The 15,934-nt window shown below is 48.6% G+C and overlaps 2 protein-coding genes across 9 annotated transcripts in view; one reads left to right on the top strand and one right to left on the bottom strand.

Moving 5' to 3' along the window:
• Nucleotides 1-4,371, top strand: part of LOC108446245 (high mobility group protein HMGI-C-like) — a 51,230-nt gene extending 46,859 nt beyond the window's left edge. For all 5 annotated transcript variants that reach the window (XM_017732351.1, XM_017732347.1, XM_017732349.1 and 2 more), the window contains one exon: nucleotides 1,591-4,371. In XM_017732351.1, the coding sequence (XP_017587840.1) occupies nucleotides 1,591-1,673 (83 nt within the window). In that variant the 3' untranslated portion in view covers nucleotides 1,674-4,371. The remainder of the gene's footprint in view (nucleotides 1-1,590) is intronic.
• An 862-nt stretch (nucleotides 4,372-5,233) lies between these two features.
• CUNH3orf18 (chromosome unknown C3orf18 homolog) lies at nucleotides 5,234-14,969 on the bottom strand. 4 transcript variants are annotated; one of them, XM_017732343.1, is made up of 5 exons: nucleotides 14,640-14,969; nucleotides 12,227-12,622; nucleotides 10,892-10,917; nucleotides 9,212-9,341; nucleotides 5,234-7,931 (listed from the first exon to the last, which is right to left on the bottom strand). In XM_017732343.1, exons 2-5 carry the CDS (start codon nucleotides 12,458-12,460, stop codon nucleotides 7,851-7,853), a joined length of 471 nt encoding a protein of 156 aa, XP_017587832.1. In that variant the 5' UTR covers nucleotides 12,461-12,622; nucleotides 14,640-14,969; the 3' UTR covers nucleotides 5,234-7,850. The 4 variants fall into 4 exon arrangements, with proteins under 4 accessions (XP_017587832.1, XP_008630375.1, XP_017587833.1 ...); XM_008632153.2 differs by having other exon boundaries at nucleotides 12,227-12,618; XM_017732344.1 differs by having other exon boundaries at nucleotides 14,766-14,969.
• Between the last annotated feature and the right edge of the window lie 965 nt (nucleotides 14,970-15,934).

Below are 15,934 nucleotides of genomic sequence, written 5' to 3'. Positions count from 1 at the left end.
TGCCACGGAGTTGTGCGCTGACATCAGCGGAGCCGCAGGCTCACAGGGGATGAGCTCACCTCCGGCCCGGCCGCTGCCGCCTTTGGTACAGTTGAGCATCGCCCCAAACCACAGCCAGTGTGGGTAATTTCTTCTTCCTTTCAGTTTGAGTGGGACCCGGGGCAGTGACAGGAGGAATCCGTTTCCCTGCTGTTGCAGTGAGGTAGAAGCAGATGTGACAGGATCAGCGGATGCTGCGGTCGCTGGGAGACGGCCGTGCAGCACATGATAGTGCAGCCCCAACCACTGTGCTCCCCCCAGGCCAGGCATGGGGACTTCTGCTCTTGGGGAGGGTCTGCACTTCTGTGAGAACAAAAAAAACCAGCCAGGAAGTTAGTGGGTGTAAGCATGTACAGTATGAAACCGGGAAATCCTCTGGAAAACTTCTAAAGTTATTTGCTCAGGAGCTTGAGATGGAGCGGTAATCCTGGCTTAAAGCTTCTGACTTACTGGAAGCTATCCTGGGGCTCGTTTGCAAGCACGGTGCAGCTGTAGCAGCTTGCAGACAGGCAGTTTCTGGATTAACCCATTCCATGAGTCTGGGTTTATTATATGCCTGCAAGTTTTTGTGCTACTCGTGCAGGAGGCTACTGCTCTGAGACTTGTTAGCAGGAGTCTGTGATCACATAATGATCTTCTCCTATAGACACAGCCAGAGCATTGGCCATTGAGGGCTTTGGTGGTTTGCTCTTTGCTTCCAGGTGGGGATTTCTGAGATGCTGTACTAGGGAGGGGATGGGAGGGTACATGTACTTGCCCATCCTGCAGGTTGTACACTGCACAACTCCAAGTGGGAAAGAGATCTGCCCTGGGCTTTGTGTCTGCAGCATTAACATGAATTGCTGAAATAAAACTGACTGCCTTTCAGTTTGTTATGGGGTAAATCAAGACATAGGAAGAGCTGAATCAGAAATAAGCAAGATTTGCAATCCTGCAGTGGGGCAGAGAGCTGCTTTAAAGCCAGCTGGGTTTTTTCCCATAGCCTTTGCCTGGGGTTCTAGCTCTGGTTTTCCCAAGTCCACTGGTTATGGGTGACTCCAGGTTATCCAAGAGCAGGCAGGAGTTTGTTAATGGATCAGGCTCTATTGTGTTGCTACCTGCAGATGCTGCCATCAGAACTCCAGCATTAACATTTCTGTTTTTCTGGGTCAAGAAGCATTTGGGTTTTTTTTTTTTTTCCCCTGAGTACCATTACTGAAGAAGATGTTAATATTGGGTAGGGCACTTTGGAAATTTGTGTCTCATAAGGATTCAAAGAAATACATACTTGCTGTCAGCAGAGGTGGTTGATGAGTGTGTGCAGAGCAGAAACCAGACAATTTCACACAGACTGTCACTCCTGGGCCCTCAGAAGCCTCATGCTGAGCCCTGCTGCCAGGGAAGCCATTTGTATCAGGAGCTCCATTTAGCCTGGAGCTGGTACAAGGGCAGTGGGAATGGATCCTTGTCATCTCTCAACCTTGCACTGGCTCTGTAAGGGGGTGGTGTACTGGGCAGCAGGGCTCCTGGACCCAAAGCTCTAACCTTCTCTCTCCCATGATCTTTCTTTAGGCATCACTGGAAAAGACGGTTCCAGGTCCGGCAAAACCACTGGTCTTAGCAGATGTCTTAACATCCCTGCTGCAGCTCAGTAGCATCCCACCTGTTCATGTCTTGCTGAAGCCAGAGGACTGGAAAGCAAGCAAGATTTTTAATATTGTATTTCAGATTCTTCATTTGTGATAATTTTAGCCAAGCTCTCTCTCCTGTTGCCTGTGGACTTGTTTACCCCAAACATCCAAACGGGGATTTAGGGGAAGAAATGGCAAATGCCTTGTTGGAGAGATGCCTTTTACAGTTTGTAGTATATCTTTTGAGATACATTCATTTCCCTTTGGATAACCTGGTGCCTTGCCCTGACACAGAGAGCAGTATTTTAACAGAAAGGTACTGTTGACTCAGCAATACAGATACAGGAAAGGAAATCTATTTACACAGCTAATGGCTGAGCTTGTCTGCCATTATCACCTCTGGCAGACTGATGGAGAGTGCCAGGAGTTAAGTTTTGCTCTGTTGCCCATAAGGACTGCATCTGAAAGACAGCCTTTGAGTCCTTTCCTGATTATTTCAGAAAGAAAAACCTTCATGGCATTTCCAGCTTGCCCTGTGCTGCTGTTCCAGTGTTTCTGTGTGATTTGGTGCTTTAGGGTAAAGTTTGCACCCTGATGTCTTAGGGATTGATTCTGAAATTTTTGTCTTAACATGAGCAGCTCAGGGCCTTCTCCTATAACTTCTTCTGGCCTGGTGGCTCTCCCCCTGAGTTTGATAGCAGCTCCAAGTGCACAGTGCTTACAAGCTTAGTCACAGCCACTGGATTTCATCCCTTCAAAGGAGTGTCTGTAAAGAACCAGTTATACAAAAGTTGCTGCCTTACATAGCCTCAGGATTCAATTTAAATTAGTTTAATTTCAGTCCCTAACACGTGTGTGTGGGGTCCTCTAGTGTCACAACTATGCAAACAAAAGCTGGTGATAGTTTAGTTTTGGGAGACAGCAGTAGCCAGTTGGTTTAAGATTGTTGCTGGCTGCTCTCAGTTTCACATTGTTAGCAGATTTGTGCTTTTGGTGTCAGAGCTGAACTTGTTAAATTCTGATGAATTGAGGGTATTTCCAATATCCAGTTGCAAACTGAAATCCCGGTGGTATTTTCCATCTCCTGGATGTTCTGCCTTGCCTATTAAGGGACAAAGTGGGTATTTCAATTATCTCTGACAGGATGTAAAATTGGCTAGCTTTACAGTGTTAAATATTTAAACAGAACATAATTGGCTTTAAATTTATGGTGTTGCATAGCAGAAACCCATGAAATGGCCATATATATTGAACTCATTTATTATCTTTTCATCAGAGTTCTGTTCCCTTGGCAGGTATTTATTTAACACAAGAAAACGTATGTAGAATTAAGAAGAAAGACTGATTGGAGAGATAATGGAGTGAAAAGTGGGTTTTTTTTCCTTTTGGGTAATTTTTTCCAGTCCACCCAGTTTAGTACTGATGAGTCCTGATCCCATTAATTCTGCTAGTAGTGATGAGAGTCCCAGTCCCAATTCTGTGGGGTGTCTGGTTTGCCCTAAGGGCACTCTGTTGTATATGGAGCTTGGTGGTCGCAGCAGAAAACTGCATCACAGATAATCTTTGTACCTCCACTACCAAATAGCAGAGAAATCAAGGACTGAATGGATTAGATCACAGGGACTGACCTAAATCCTGTGCTATAGGATGAGCTGTACTGCCAGGTACGGGAAGAGTTTGACCCCCAGCTCCTGCTGTGGGGGTAACTCTGGGTGGGACATGACACAAGTGAATCTGAAGGTGCAGCTGGTGCTCCCCTGAACTCTGCTGCTCTTCAGTGCACACACAAGTTCAGCTGCAGTTCGTGTCTACATTCAAAGGCCACTCCAGTAGCAAACCAAAATATTTTACCAACTTCTGTGCCTGATTTTCAGTTGAGTTGGCAGGTTCAGTACTCTCGTTGCAAGGCTGTACTGCCTGTTTAATTAACCCCTGCTACCTGAGAGCAGTAGCTGTTACTGTGTGACACTGGAACTTCAGCTTCTCCTAAATGGATTAGGGATTACATCTGTAAGAGACTCAAGCTTTTCCTGTGACATCAGTCTGTCCTTTCTCAGCTGGTGGCCTGGAATAGGGGTGCAAACTGCCTTGGCTAGATAGTAAATCCATTTGCTTTAGGTCAGCAGTATTCCTGGGATGTGCATACGAAGTACTTCTCTTAAAATTAAAAAAAACCAAAACTAGTCTTTGCTACCTCTTAACACTCTCCTGAAAAAACACAGTAGAGAACTTATTTCCATAAAAATGCAAGTGCTGGAGGAGAACAGAATTCTACTCTTTCAGGAGCTCTTCTGTGTGTAGTTGAAATCCCAATCCATAACTTCAGCTTCCATGTTTATGCAGAGAATTAGAATGGAAGTCAATGCTTGTGAAAGGTGGGCAGAATTCCAGACATCTTCAGACAGCTAGGATCTCACACTGGATCAATTGTCTTTTTTGAAATTATAAACATTTTTATTTCCCATATAGTTAATTACCTTTTCTGTGTAGACAAATCCTACCTCTTAAGCAAATGCATGTCAAGTGTTTTTAAGCTCAGGAAGCTTAGGTCTGACTTGGCCAAAAATAAGAGGTCGTTACAGTTGTTACAGGAGCTGAACAAGGTTTGTTATCTAGCAAAGTTTGGAAGTTTCCCATAAATGGTTTTGGTGAAGGCATAGAGAGTGTTGGCAACTTGCAAATTAGCCTTGAAGTTTGTTTTAAATAAAGGTATTCAACAAAAGCCCCTCAGGCTCCTGCTTTGCCTCCTCCTTGTGCAACACCCTCAGCTCACATACACACATTGCTGGACAAGGTGAGTGTCTTTTGACCTGGAGTTTTGGGGATTATAAACAAAAATTTGGTCATTGAGGAGCAGCCCCAGACTGATGTAAGAAATAATAAGCAGGAGGAATCACACATGGAGAAAACCAGACAGGCTCCTAAGCCCAAATGTGGGTGCCTAATTCCATCCTTTTGTGTGCTTTGGAGGCTTGATGGGAACACAGGCCAGTTCTGCTTCATGTGTACACCCAGCTGTCTCCACAGTCGAGTCTGTTTCTCCCCCACATTGTTCTGTGGGCTATACAGCTATTGAGCTTTTTGTACAATTAATTCTCTGCCTGTGCATTGCCTCTTGTTCATCTGACAGTTTTCCTAACAAGTCCCAGGTCTTGGGGCTGTGGGCCAGATGAGGCAGAAGCAAATCTGAAATACATCACCAATGTCATCATGTTCTGTTCCCCTTGGCCTGGGCAGAGCTGCAGGTGAGCTGATGAACCCCTGGTTTGTGCAGGAATTTAGCTTAAGGCTAAACTGGCATTTCTTTTTGTACTCTGGATGCCCAGGACTGGCAGCTGGAAGCTCCTGCCCTCCTGACTTCTCCAGCAAGCCTTTCTGAAGAGATCTGAGTTTCTGTGCTATAGAACACTAAACTTTGACCCCCACAGAGCTTCCCCTTCCAAGTTTTTCCACACTTAGTTCAGTTTTTGAAAGAGCAGGGCAATTCACTGCACACAAATTACCAGCAGATACTGGGGATACACTCCAGCAGTTTCTGTGGGAAAATGCAGATGATGGGGGGAAAAAAGACAATCACACTAGACTTTCATGTAAATAGTTTAATTATATTTCAATGCTTTAAAACACAGAAACACTTGAATTAAATTACATCATAATGCTTCTGCTAAATTATACATATACTTCCAAGAACTGTGAGAGGAGGTGCTATGGAACTAAAAGAATACTCCAGTACGAGCCCAGCAATTACCCATAATATTCTTTTAATCTTACTATCTGTACTTCTTTACTTTAAAGGGCAGTCACCACAGGACGAAGCCTACCATCACAGGGAGGATGGTTCAAGAGAATTCCTCTGTTGGTGTATTCATTGCACAGGATTTATCTCAGTAAACCATGGACCAAGGTGCAGTTTGCACCTGGCCTGGTGGAATCACTGCTGGGCAGCTCCCACTGCAGCACACAGAGCTGGGAGCAGGGCATGCAGTGGGCTGAGGCATTGAGGAAACAATTCAGCTCACACTTGCCTTTTGTTGAGTTTAAAACAAAGATGAAAGTTCCAATCCTAAGATTTCTGCGGAAAATGCTGCAATTTAGGATAGCTGGACCCCCCTGCTGCCACTTGCATCCCTGTGCTGCTGCAGAGCATGGAAAGGTGAGAGGCAGTGGAGAAATCAGATGTGTGGCTGCTCTCACTGAGCACCTGGAGGAGATGGGAAGTGTGTGTGTGGGTAGCAGATGTATTTATGTATTTGTCTCTCAGCTGATCACTGGGAATACCCACAGACAGACTCCAAATTCTAAGGACCTAATCTGCATTACAGTGAGTATTTGTATCCATGCACCTTCCTCCCAGCAGCATCCCTGGGGGCAAACAGCAGCAGCCTGGAAGTGCCTCCTGCCACATCTCCTGGCTATGAGGGCTAGGCTGTTTTCCACACTCCAACCCCTAATATACTCCCAGAAATCCCTAGTTCTAAAAAGACAGCTGGATACTGACAAACTAAAGCAACTTAGCCCTGCAAAGCTGCCCTGAGGGCAGCTGTGTCAGTGGAAGAGGAAGAGCTGGTAAGGTACTGTGCCCTGCAGGGGTCAGGGGCATATGCTGAGGAAACAGTCTGCATTTAATGAATATGGAAAAAACAATCACACGGGGGAAGAAAAGAAAACAGGTGGGAGAACAAAAACTAACTGGCAGGTCCAAACTTGCAACAAAGCACATGATACCTGAATTGCCACTCTGAAACATCTCCTTGCATAAAGCTTTAGGTCTGCATTCAAATTTTGGCTTGCCCTGATTCCCTTTTAACTGGTGCTGTGGATGGAATACAATCTGATTGACAAATGCCTGTACCACACAAAGATCAGGAGGTAATCAGTGCAGGGCTGGGCTCTGATGCTGGTCCCTGGCTGCTGTGCTGGTCTGCAGCACTTGGGGCCAGTGCCCATCAAAAGGCTTGCAGAGGACAGGCCCCCACACTGCAGTGCCACAGGCCAAGGTGGCCAGAGACCCTTTGCACTCTCTTACTCCTGCAGCCCTGAAGGATGCACAGGCAGAGAGATGCTTCAGGGCTACAGGGAAACCCCTGGCTTACCTGTCTAGTCCCACCTACCTGTTCCTAGCAGGTAACTCGAGCAGAGGCTAACGCAAAGCTCTGTGTTCCCTTCAACAGGAAGAAGAGAAGGCTCTGACTGCAGGTCCTGGCAGGTAAGGAAGTACAAACCAGCTGTTAGTCATCTCTGGGGGCAAACACTGGGCTGTTGTTGAGCCAATACATGTTCTTCCTTATTTAAAAGAAATTATTTCAAAGCTTAATCCTTTTTCCTGGGTAACACTCTGCACTGCAGAAACTTCCCTGAGCCAAAGCAGGAGGGGCTATGGGGTATTGGAACCCCCAGTTCTGCTCAATTCCTCTTTGTTGCCCGAGCACTGTTATTCCTAAGACCAGTAGCCAGACAGTGACAGTCCCTGCCTCTAGCTGTGTGAAATCCCTCTGTCTATAGAGTAGCTCTAATTTGGGATATTCAGCCACTTTCTCAGTTAAGATCTAAGTGGCCAAATGTTCACCGCTTCACTTTTTAAAGCCAGTGAATTCCCCGTGCTTCAACATCACCCTGACGCACATTTATCAGCAGCCATGCACCTGGGAGGGGATAATCCCATGGTTGTGTTCTCCCTGCTGTGCCCCAGGTCACCCCTCAGCTGGGGCAGGCAGCTCTCCTGGCTCAAAGAGGCTTTGCCACCAGTCCCCTCCCAGGACCGGCCAGAGCTGTGGTCACTGCAGAGGCCCATCCATCACTTTCCTTGGGGCCTGGGCACACAGAGCCAGTGGAGAAGGTCTCTGAAACATGCACCTCTCTCCTTCCCTGACCCACAGACCACAGCTCTGTGCTCTGACAGGTTAATCTGTACAAGGCAGGCACTGTTCCTAAGCACAAAGCTTGGTAGGTGTTACCAGGCAGTGCCAGCCCAGAAACTGGAGCTCAAGACCTTAGAGTGGTAACAGACACAGCAGAAAATCACCACTGCCCTTACAAAGGGTTGGCTTCCCAGACTGATGGCACTTTCTGTGCCCATTTGTAACACAAACCAACAGGTGACCAGCTGGGCTCGGTGGATCAGCCATGCTTGAGGGAAGTCACTGCTTTGTTGGCTTCATCCTCCTTGTTCTCAGCAGGATCCTGGAGCAGGGCAGGTCCTGGTCATGCATTGATGGCATTGGCCATGTCTGTGAACACGAGGCGGCTGGGTCTCTGCAGGGCTCCCTGACTCGTCAGCAGCACCTGCAGGGGAGCAGGAGAGCTGAGCGCCAGCACGGCTGCCTTGGCTCAGGGCTGTGCTTGGGCACAGGCTGCACACTTGGAACTGCATTCACCCCTTCCAGGGGAGGCTGCCTGGCTAACAAGGCATTAACAAGGCTGTGACAGGAAAATACTACAGGCTGGAGAGTAAGTTAGCACATCCATGCCAGTTTAAAATCCTCACATCATTGGATTACTGGGTCTCACTATTTATATATGCAAGGCAGCCTGAAAAGGCTTGAGATATCAAGGAGGCCTGGAAATGTGCCATTGCCTGAGCTTGAGCTGTTGTTTTAGACTCTCCCTCTCCTTTTACATTAAATCTTTATACTCTTGTACTTCCCAAGCATTAGCAAGAGGGATCTGAGGTATCCTGCTGGCCAGTCCCTGGAGAGGATGGATCTGTTTTTACTGTGCTAAGGTTAATTCTGGCCTTACAATTTCCCCCCTTTACTACCTCCAGGTAAGCCCCCTATGTGGACTAATAGAGGGATCTGATGTTGTCCTAGTATGTGCTACTCAGAGGACAAGATCCTTTGCTTTTACACACCACATTTCCTGCTTTTCCAAACTATTATGTTCCATACGTTGATTATCTTTCATATTCCAACACATCTTTGTGCTCTTTAGCAGGTCGAGAATGTCTCAAGGTAAGTATTTTATAATTATAGTTGTATTTATTATCTCCTCTTTTTTTTTTTAACCAAGCTTGCTAGAGATTATCTGAAGGTATAAGGTGTGTGGAAACTGAAACTGTTTGGGAGAACTCCTGCCCCTGAACAGGAAAAGCAGGGGATGACATGGGCAACACAGAGCAGCTGGAGAGCAATTCATGAAAGGAAAGGTGTGTCTACACTAAGGACAAGCTGTGTCACTGGGTAAGAGACAGCCTGTTCCAACCATCCCTGCTGGCTCTCTTTTAAAAACACTTTTTGTGTGGTGGTGGTGACAAAGGGAACAGAAAACACTGTGAAGCTGGACCCAAACAGTGGTGAGAAGCCCTTCTTTCCTATTTCTCCTACCTCTTGTTACACTGGGAAGGAGAGAGCCTCCTGTCAAAGACCTGCCTGGCTCCTCAGTCCACCCTAAGCACTCCAAAATGCTCAAGTCCCTATTTCCAGGGCTAGCAGAGATGGGGAAGTCCTCCTCAGGTCTTACTTGGCTTCCCTACCCTGCAGCCCATGACAAAATCTCCTTGACCCTGTAACAAAAGCAGTGCAGGTACCAGTGGCTGTAGTGACACTCATGGTGTTGCTGCCTACCTTGTTCTGTGATGCCTGGGACGATGCTGCATCTCGCCCATGCTCCAGCAGCTCCTGCTCCAGCTCATCCTGCTCCTCAGTGGGATCAAAGTTGTACATGGGCATGAGCTGGTGCCGTAGCTTCTCCAGCCTGCCCATGGGAGGAGAGGGAAAGGGTTGGTTGAGAAGAACAGAGCTCAGGCTGCTTCCCCACCCCCCTGCTGAGCCTTTCTGCAGGCTGCTGCTCCTCCTGCACAGGGATTCTGCTCCTATGGCTCTTGCTGGATGAGGCTAAGAACCTACTACACACAGCTGGCAGGAGTGGAAGACACCCAGAGTGCAGTTACAGGGATTAACTGCCATCACTAATCTGTGTTGGCAGGCATTTACACACAGAGGAATCAGGATGTAAGTTCCTGCAGACCTTAAAAGATTAGGCTTTATGTGGAGGGACAAAAGAAACAGTGGAACATACTGGCTTGGCATTTTGTGTCTTCTCCCCCATCCCTCTGCCCACACCACCCCATCCTGCCATGTCACAGTCTGCCAGCAGCAGTTCATTTCAAGCTGCAGTGGCCTGAGAGTGCTTTAACTCTGGGGCTGAAGTACACAAAATTAAATAGAAAATAATAAACAATAAATAGAAAATAGGAAAGAGAGAGATTCTCACAGGGGGCTGATGCCTGTGGACACTGTTCCTACTCTTGTATCATTGCTTCAAGAGACAGAGCTATGACTTATTACCCAAGGGGTCTCCTCAGAGATGGATGATGGATGGGGTGGCTCCTGGGAAAACACTGAGTCCTGCCTTTGGCTATAGCTGAGTTTTGGAGGGTGGTAGAAGGAAACACACAAGCAGTTACTGGCAGTGTCACCACAAATAGCTATTTTGGCAAGTGTTAGGATGACACACTCTTCCCCTGCTTCTCTATGGGCTTGCCAGCACAACCATTATCTCCAGCAGTGGTATTTTCACAGGCCAAGCACTGGCTGCTCCTGCAGCAGCACCCAGACCCGGGCTTTGGTGTTGGGCTTGGAAATTTTACAGCAGACAGCAGCACTTTCTGGAAGTCTGTGGCCTGGCCAGGCCTGCCCCAAGGAGTCAGGGAGGGAGGAGGTACCACAGCTTATGGATCTTCACCAGAGTCCCTGCTGTGAGACAGGAGAACCAAGATGTGTTTCTCCCTGCCTGCTGCTCTCCCTCTCTATTTTCAGCCAGGAGCTTAGCAAGGAAATTAAGACATTAACTCCTGGGCTGAAGCTGCATCTCTGCACTGTGCTGCTGCCAGTTGCTGTCACTGCCTGGGCTGCTGGAAAACACAGGAATCTGGGAATGGCTGAAACCTGAGCTCCACACCTTTCATGATGGAGTTCCCAGCTTCTTTATAAACACATAACCCTCTCCTTTGTTTTCATGTATCTCATAGGTGAAGTGTGATGAGTTTTCAGGATCCCTGGCCTCCTCCTGCTCAGCTTTATTCTCCTTCCAAAACTGTGGAGGAGTCTTTGACACACTGGTGTCAGAGGGTGGGCCAGTCCCAGGAGTGCAGCGTCCCTGCCTCAGTCACACACAGCTGCTCCCTGCAGCCTTGTTCTCACACAGCCATCGCTTTCACTCTCCCCATCATCTCCCTATCTCCTGAGCTTGCTCTAGATTTTGAAGCTCTGAGTTCCCTTCAGCCAACAACAGATGTTACTTACCTCTTCCTCTTCCTGATATATAGAACCTGAAGGAGAAAGAGAAGCATCATTACAGCAGTCCCAGTAGGATGGGGAATAGCTGAGAAGAGAAATTTTGGGCACACAGAGGAGAGGTAGAGAAGGTTGGTGTCACTGTGCACCAAAGTGGGGGAAGGGAGAAGTGACAACAAAAATGACACTTCATATGCATCACTGTGAGCTTGGCAGCACATTGTGTGTAAGTGCTCAGTGGCCTGGTATTAGGTGTGTTAGTAGGAGTAAGAGTATTAGGTGTATTATCAGGTGTAGCTCAGCACATTTCTGTGGCTGCAGGACGTATATGGATGAAAAAGCTTCCCTTTGTGATTCTCGTGTCGATTTCCTACAGCGCAGAAGTGCTGCTACCCCCTCCCCAGTACGAAGGGAAGAAGCAAAGAGGGAGGGCATGCTCAGGGACTTGCCTCTGTCAGCCTGTGCTGGGAAGAAAGGGAGGCTCTGGGCCTCCACAGCCTTGTTCTGACAACTACGAACGCTGGATGTTGCTCTTGGGAACTTTTGACCATTTCCAGGTTTTCTTAGGGGCTTTTGGAAAAACTCCTCCTGGGGCCTGCAATGAAATTTTGCAATAGGCTCCTCTGATGGCTGTATTAGTGAAGCCCTTCCTCATACGAGGAATGGGAGCTTGCTGCTACCTTCTGTTCTTTGTTGGCAGGGAAACGATCTGGTTACATAACAAAAGGAGAGCTGCAGCCCTTGCACACAACTCTGGTCTCTAAAGCTTCTGCCCACAGCATTAATGGCAAGGTTAGTGACATACCAAACCCTCAAGGACTGATACCCAGCAAGCAGAACCTTGGAAATGCAGTCCAGGGTGAGTCTTGCTGAGGTGGATTCAGGCCACTTTAATTCAAAAAGAATTATTCCATGTCCACAGGGGAGACTAACATGGTTTCAACAGTCTGCTTGAAAAGTTAATATGGATAAACTTTCTTGTGGGGCCCAAGAGAAGGTTTAAATCAATGCAGCTGTTCCAGGTAACAAGTCAGAACACAATCTGCTTTGTTTTCTTTTAATTGAACTTCCTACTGCTATTAAAAACAAATACTGATACTACATGTGGCCTCTCCTAGGCCTGCTGGGAATCCCATTTGGACCAGAGCTCAGGGAGACTGCAGAAATACTGGAGCAATGGATAAAGGCCTTAAAAAGAAAGGAACCTCAGGAACTACCAGTTCCCAGCAGTTTTGGGTGAGACTTTAATAGAATGCAAAGAAATTATTCAATGCAAATCAGTCCTAGAACCTCTAGCCACCCTCCACCCTCAAGAGACAGGAATGTTTAGCTGGGCTCTCTTACCATTGCTACAGCCAACCCAATCACAGTAATGATCCCAAAGGAAAGCAGCATGGTGCTCATGCCAGGTCCAGTGCTGGCCACATCCGGGATTTTGGTGCTGTTGAAACTGGTAGTCTCAGGGCTTACGGTGGCTGTCTCTGGTACAGTCACATCCAGAGCTGTCCCTGGGTCTGGCTTGGCTGTGGTGGGGGTGCTGTGATGCAAGTCATGCACAGAGGGTGAGCTGTAACTCATCCTGCCAGCTCTTGGTAGCTCCTGTTACCAAGCTGTTGTCCTCTCCCATCGGCTACAGAAGTGCAGAGCTGTCCTTCCTATCGAGGGCCCTCACGTGAGACCTCTCCTGTAGCACCACCACTGATGGGTTTTCTTCAGGGTAGGAACCACACTGGACTCTGCCTAGGAGGAAATGAGAACAGATGAATGGTGCAGAGCTCTTGGAGACAGGCACAACCTTTCCCACAGTTCCCCAATCCACCAGAACAGTTTTTGAATGCCCACTCAAAATAAGAAGAAGGTTTTTTGGGGGTACTGAGATCCTCCAAAGTCATGCCTGATTCACTGGGAGTTGGTGATAACTCTGCCCTCACTGCTTCAGCTCTGCCTCCTTGCAGTCAGTTGGAGCTCTGTGTGGAGACAACCCCAGAACCCTTGTCCACAGTCTGCCCCAGGCTGAACCAGGTGGTCTCTATCTGCCCCAGGATAGAGCATTTTCCTGCTTCTGTCTCTTATTTTCAATTTTTGGAAAGTTGCATGGATCCCCTTTTCAGTGGGAACATACCCAATAAAATGACACTCAGCTGTGAGACTTCCATAGCTGAGGATGCTTTTTATTGAATCCAAAGTAGGAGTTCCCTGTTGTGGTAGTCACTGGTGACTGGTGGGTCCCTGCACTATTCATTGCCCCACTGCTGTTCATCCCTGTGCTCTGGAAAGGGTGGGTTGCATCACTCCTCCATCTAAGACACCAAGTATTTCTCAATCCCTCATGAAAGCACCACTCAAGCTTAGTCATGCACTGGCAATTATCAATATTAATTTTAAAATTAGTCCAATTTTGGATTGGAGCTGTGAAATTTGATAGATCTGTTCATGCTGAGAACACAAAAGGCTTTAATTGCTTCATACTTCTATTGTGCAAATGATCAAGAGTTGCAAAACACCATGGGATGAGCCTATGGGAAGTATTTGCACACTTTGTTTATAAAAGCTCTGTATGTAACTTTAGATCATCAGTTGCTTCCCTGAAAACGCAGCTTCCTCTGGAGCTGAGCTGACCTGAAAACTTCTATAGCAGTTCTCTGGTAATTTCCCTGCAGTTTAGCAGACATTGCATCTCTGGGCTGGAATGCAGCCGGGACAGAGGAGTTAATGAGCTCTGAATAGAAGAAGATGTGCCTGCAAAGCGGAGCCATTGTTCTGCTCCACTCTCTTCTATTCCAGGCAAGGTTACTGTGCAGTTCCCATGCTGTGATGCCATCCTGCTGTCCACAACTGCATGAAGCAGCGTGATCAACATCTGCCACTAACAAATGGAACAGGGAAACCCCCCCAGGCCAGCAGCACCAGGCTGTGCTGTGGTCAGTCAGCAGCTGGAGCAGTCACCTCGACTTGTCCTGCAGCTCCCTGAGCAGGTAAATGCCTTGCCACACGTTCAGGATCTGTCTCAGCTTCCTGGAAACAACTTTGTGAAGCAAAGGGGAATTTTGAAGTGCCTGGGAGACTGTGGGAGCTGTCAAACTCCCAAGAGTTTCCAGAGAAATGTGAATAGTAACAGTTCTGGTGTGGTCCCTCCTAACATTGTGCTGGGTCACGAGTTCATTGCAGCTGAAGGGGACTGTGCCCTTCACTGACCATTAGACCCTGCACTCTGCTTAACCCACAGGGCACCTGGACTTCCCCAGCCATTACTGCCCACAGCAGAGCTCAGGTGTAGTGGACATTCAGGCACAAAGATGGTAAATTTGAAATCAGTGTCACAACAACAGCAGCAGCAGGGAAAGGGAAGGAATTATTGAGCAGATCGAGCAGCTGCTCAGGCAGAATCCATCAGTTCGTGCCAGTCAGGGAAACTTTCCATAATACTACCCGGTTTTAAAAAAGCCACTACCAAGGAAATAAAAAGTGGAAAAAGAGCCTAAGTGAAAGGAGTGAAGCAGGCCCAAGGGTTTTGCAGAGTATGGCTCTAGATCTTGAACAGGTCCTAAATTTTGGAAACAAAATAGATTAGGCCTTCAGCTGAATGTGGTGTCAGTTTTGGAAACCAAAAAAGGCTGGGCTAAAATGTGCCAGCTGAAAATCTAGTCTAGGGCAAACAGGGGTTCTTGTTCTTGCTCTCGGTGTCCTGTTCATGCTGAAGGATTCCCATGCCCACAGACCTAGCTCTAAAAGCAGTCCTGTGTCAAAGGCTTCTGACCTGGCTTAGCCAACCACTTCCAGGTCCAGATAGGGCTGTTTCTGCTCCCCAGCTCCTCCTGGTCCAGGCTGCAGACAGTCCGATGGGGAGGCTGAATGCAAGGATGGCCCAGGGCCCACAGCTTACACGATAGAGCTGGGGTGGATCATCTTTCCCACCACCTTCCTTTCCCAGTTGTCATCCTGGTGCTGGAAGTTTGATCTGCAGGCTGGGCACACTCGAAGCCTCTGCTGGCAGCTGTAGGGCCGGGGACAGCTACTACCTATGACTGGCAGGTTCCAGCAGAGTCCCTGCACAAATAGAAGAGAAGAGGAACCAGATTCCTCAGCTGCTGCCAGCTGGCATTGTTCCATTGCACCAAGAGAACTCCTCACACAGCCAGGACTGCTCTGAGCTGGGTTCTGCTGGGTCTGGGAAGAAGGAGAACACGTTTGTTTCTCTCCTTAAGCCAGCATTTCCAAACTGATCTCTGACAGGTGCTGCTCACTTCTGAGATGAAGAAAATTGTTTTGGGCAGCACCTTGAACCTTTTCTTAGTCCTGGTTTTAATCTCTCTGTGCTGCTGTTTCGTTCTGGGTGTGACAGGAACAGAGATTTGTGTCTAGTAATTCAGCAGTGCAAGCGGCACTGTGTTGCTGCTGGCAACGGGACGTAGCTTCCCCCTGGGTGAGCCCTTGGCTTCCCCCACCTCTGCTCCAGAGCTGACCAGGCTCTAGGGCAGCGGGGAAGCCCTGACCGTGTCTGCCAGCTGCCCCGGAGCTCTCTGGCTGTCACCCTCCCGCTGTCCGAGAGGGACACGGCCCCTTCCCACTCTGGAGCAGGCGCGGGAACTCTCCCCAGCAATGCCACCGCTCCTCTGAGGCCGCGCCGACGCACGCTGAAATAGCAGCGACCGCCCTGTCCCCGTGCGGGCAGTGCCACCCCAGCGCTGCCCGGCGGCTCCATCCCTGCTGGGAGCCCCCCCTTCCCCATCCCGAGGAAGTTTCCAGGCGGATACCGGATCGCAGAGCCCTTCCCGCCGCCCACGTGCAGCCGGCTCGGGCCCGCAGTTCGGCACGGGGGAAAACCCGGACTGGATTCTTCCCGGAGTACGGAATGGGGAAAAACCCGGACTGGATTCTTCCCGGAAGACGGAATGGGGGAAAACCCGGACTGGATTCCTCCCGGAAGACGGAATGGGGGAAAACCCGAGAAGGCCGTGGTACCTCCGCAGTGCCAGCTCCGTAATGCCCGCGGGAGGGACAGGACGGCAGAGCCGGACACCCCCGCGGCCCGGCCCTGCCCGGCCCGGCCCA

Source organism: Corvus brachyrhynchos, unplaced genomic scaffold (assembly GCF_000691975.1).
Source record: "Corvus brachyrhynchos isolate BGI_N302 unplaced genomic scaffold, ASM69197v1 scaffold4, whole genome shotgun sequence".
Classification (NCBI taxonomy): Eukaryota; Metazoa; Chordata; class Aves; order Passeriformes; family Corvidae; genus Corvus; species Corvus brachyrhynchos.
This window is presented reverse-complemented; position numbering and strand designations above follow the sequence as displayed.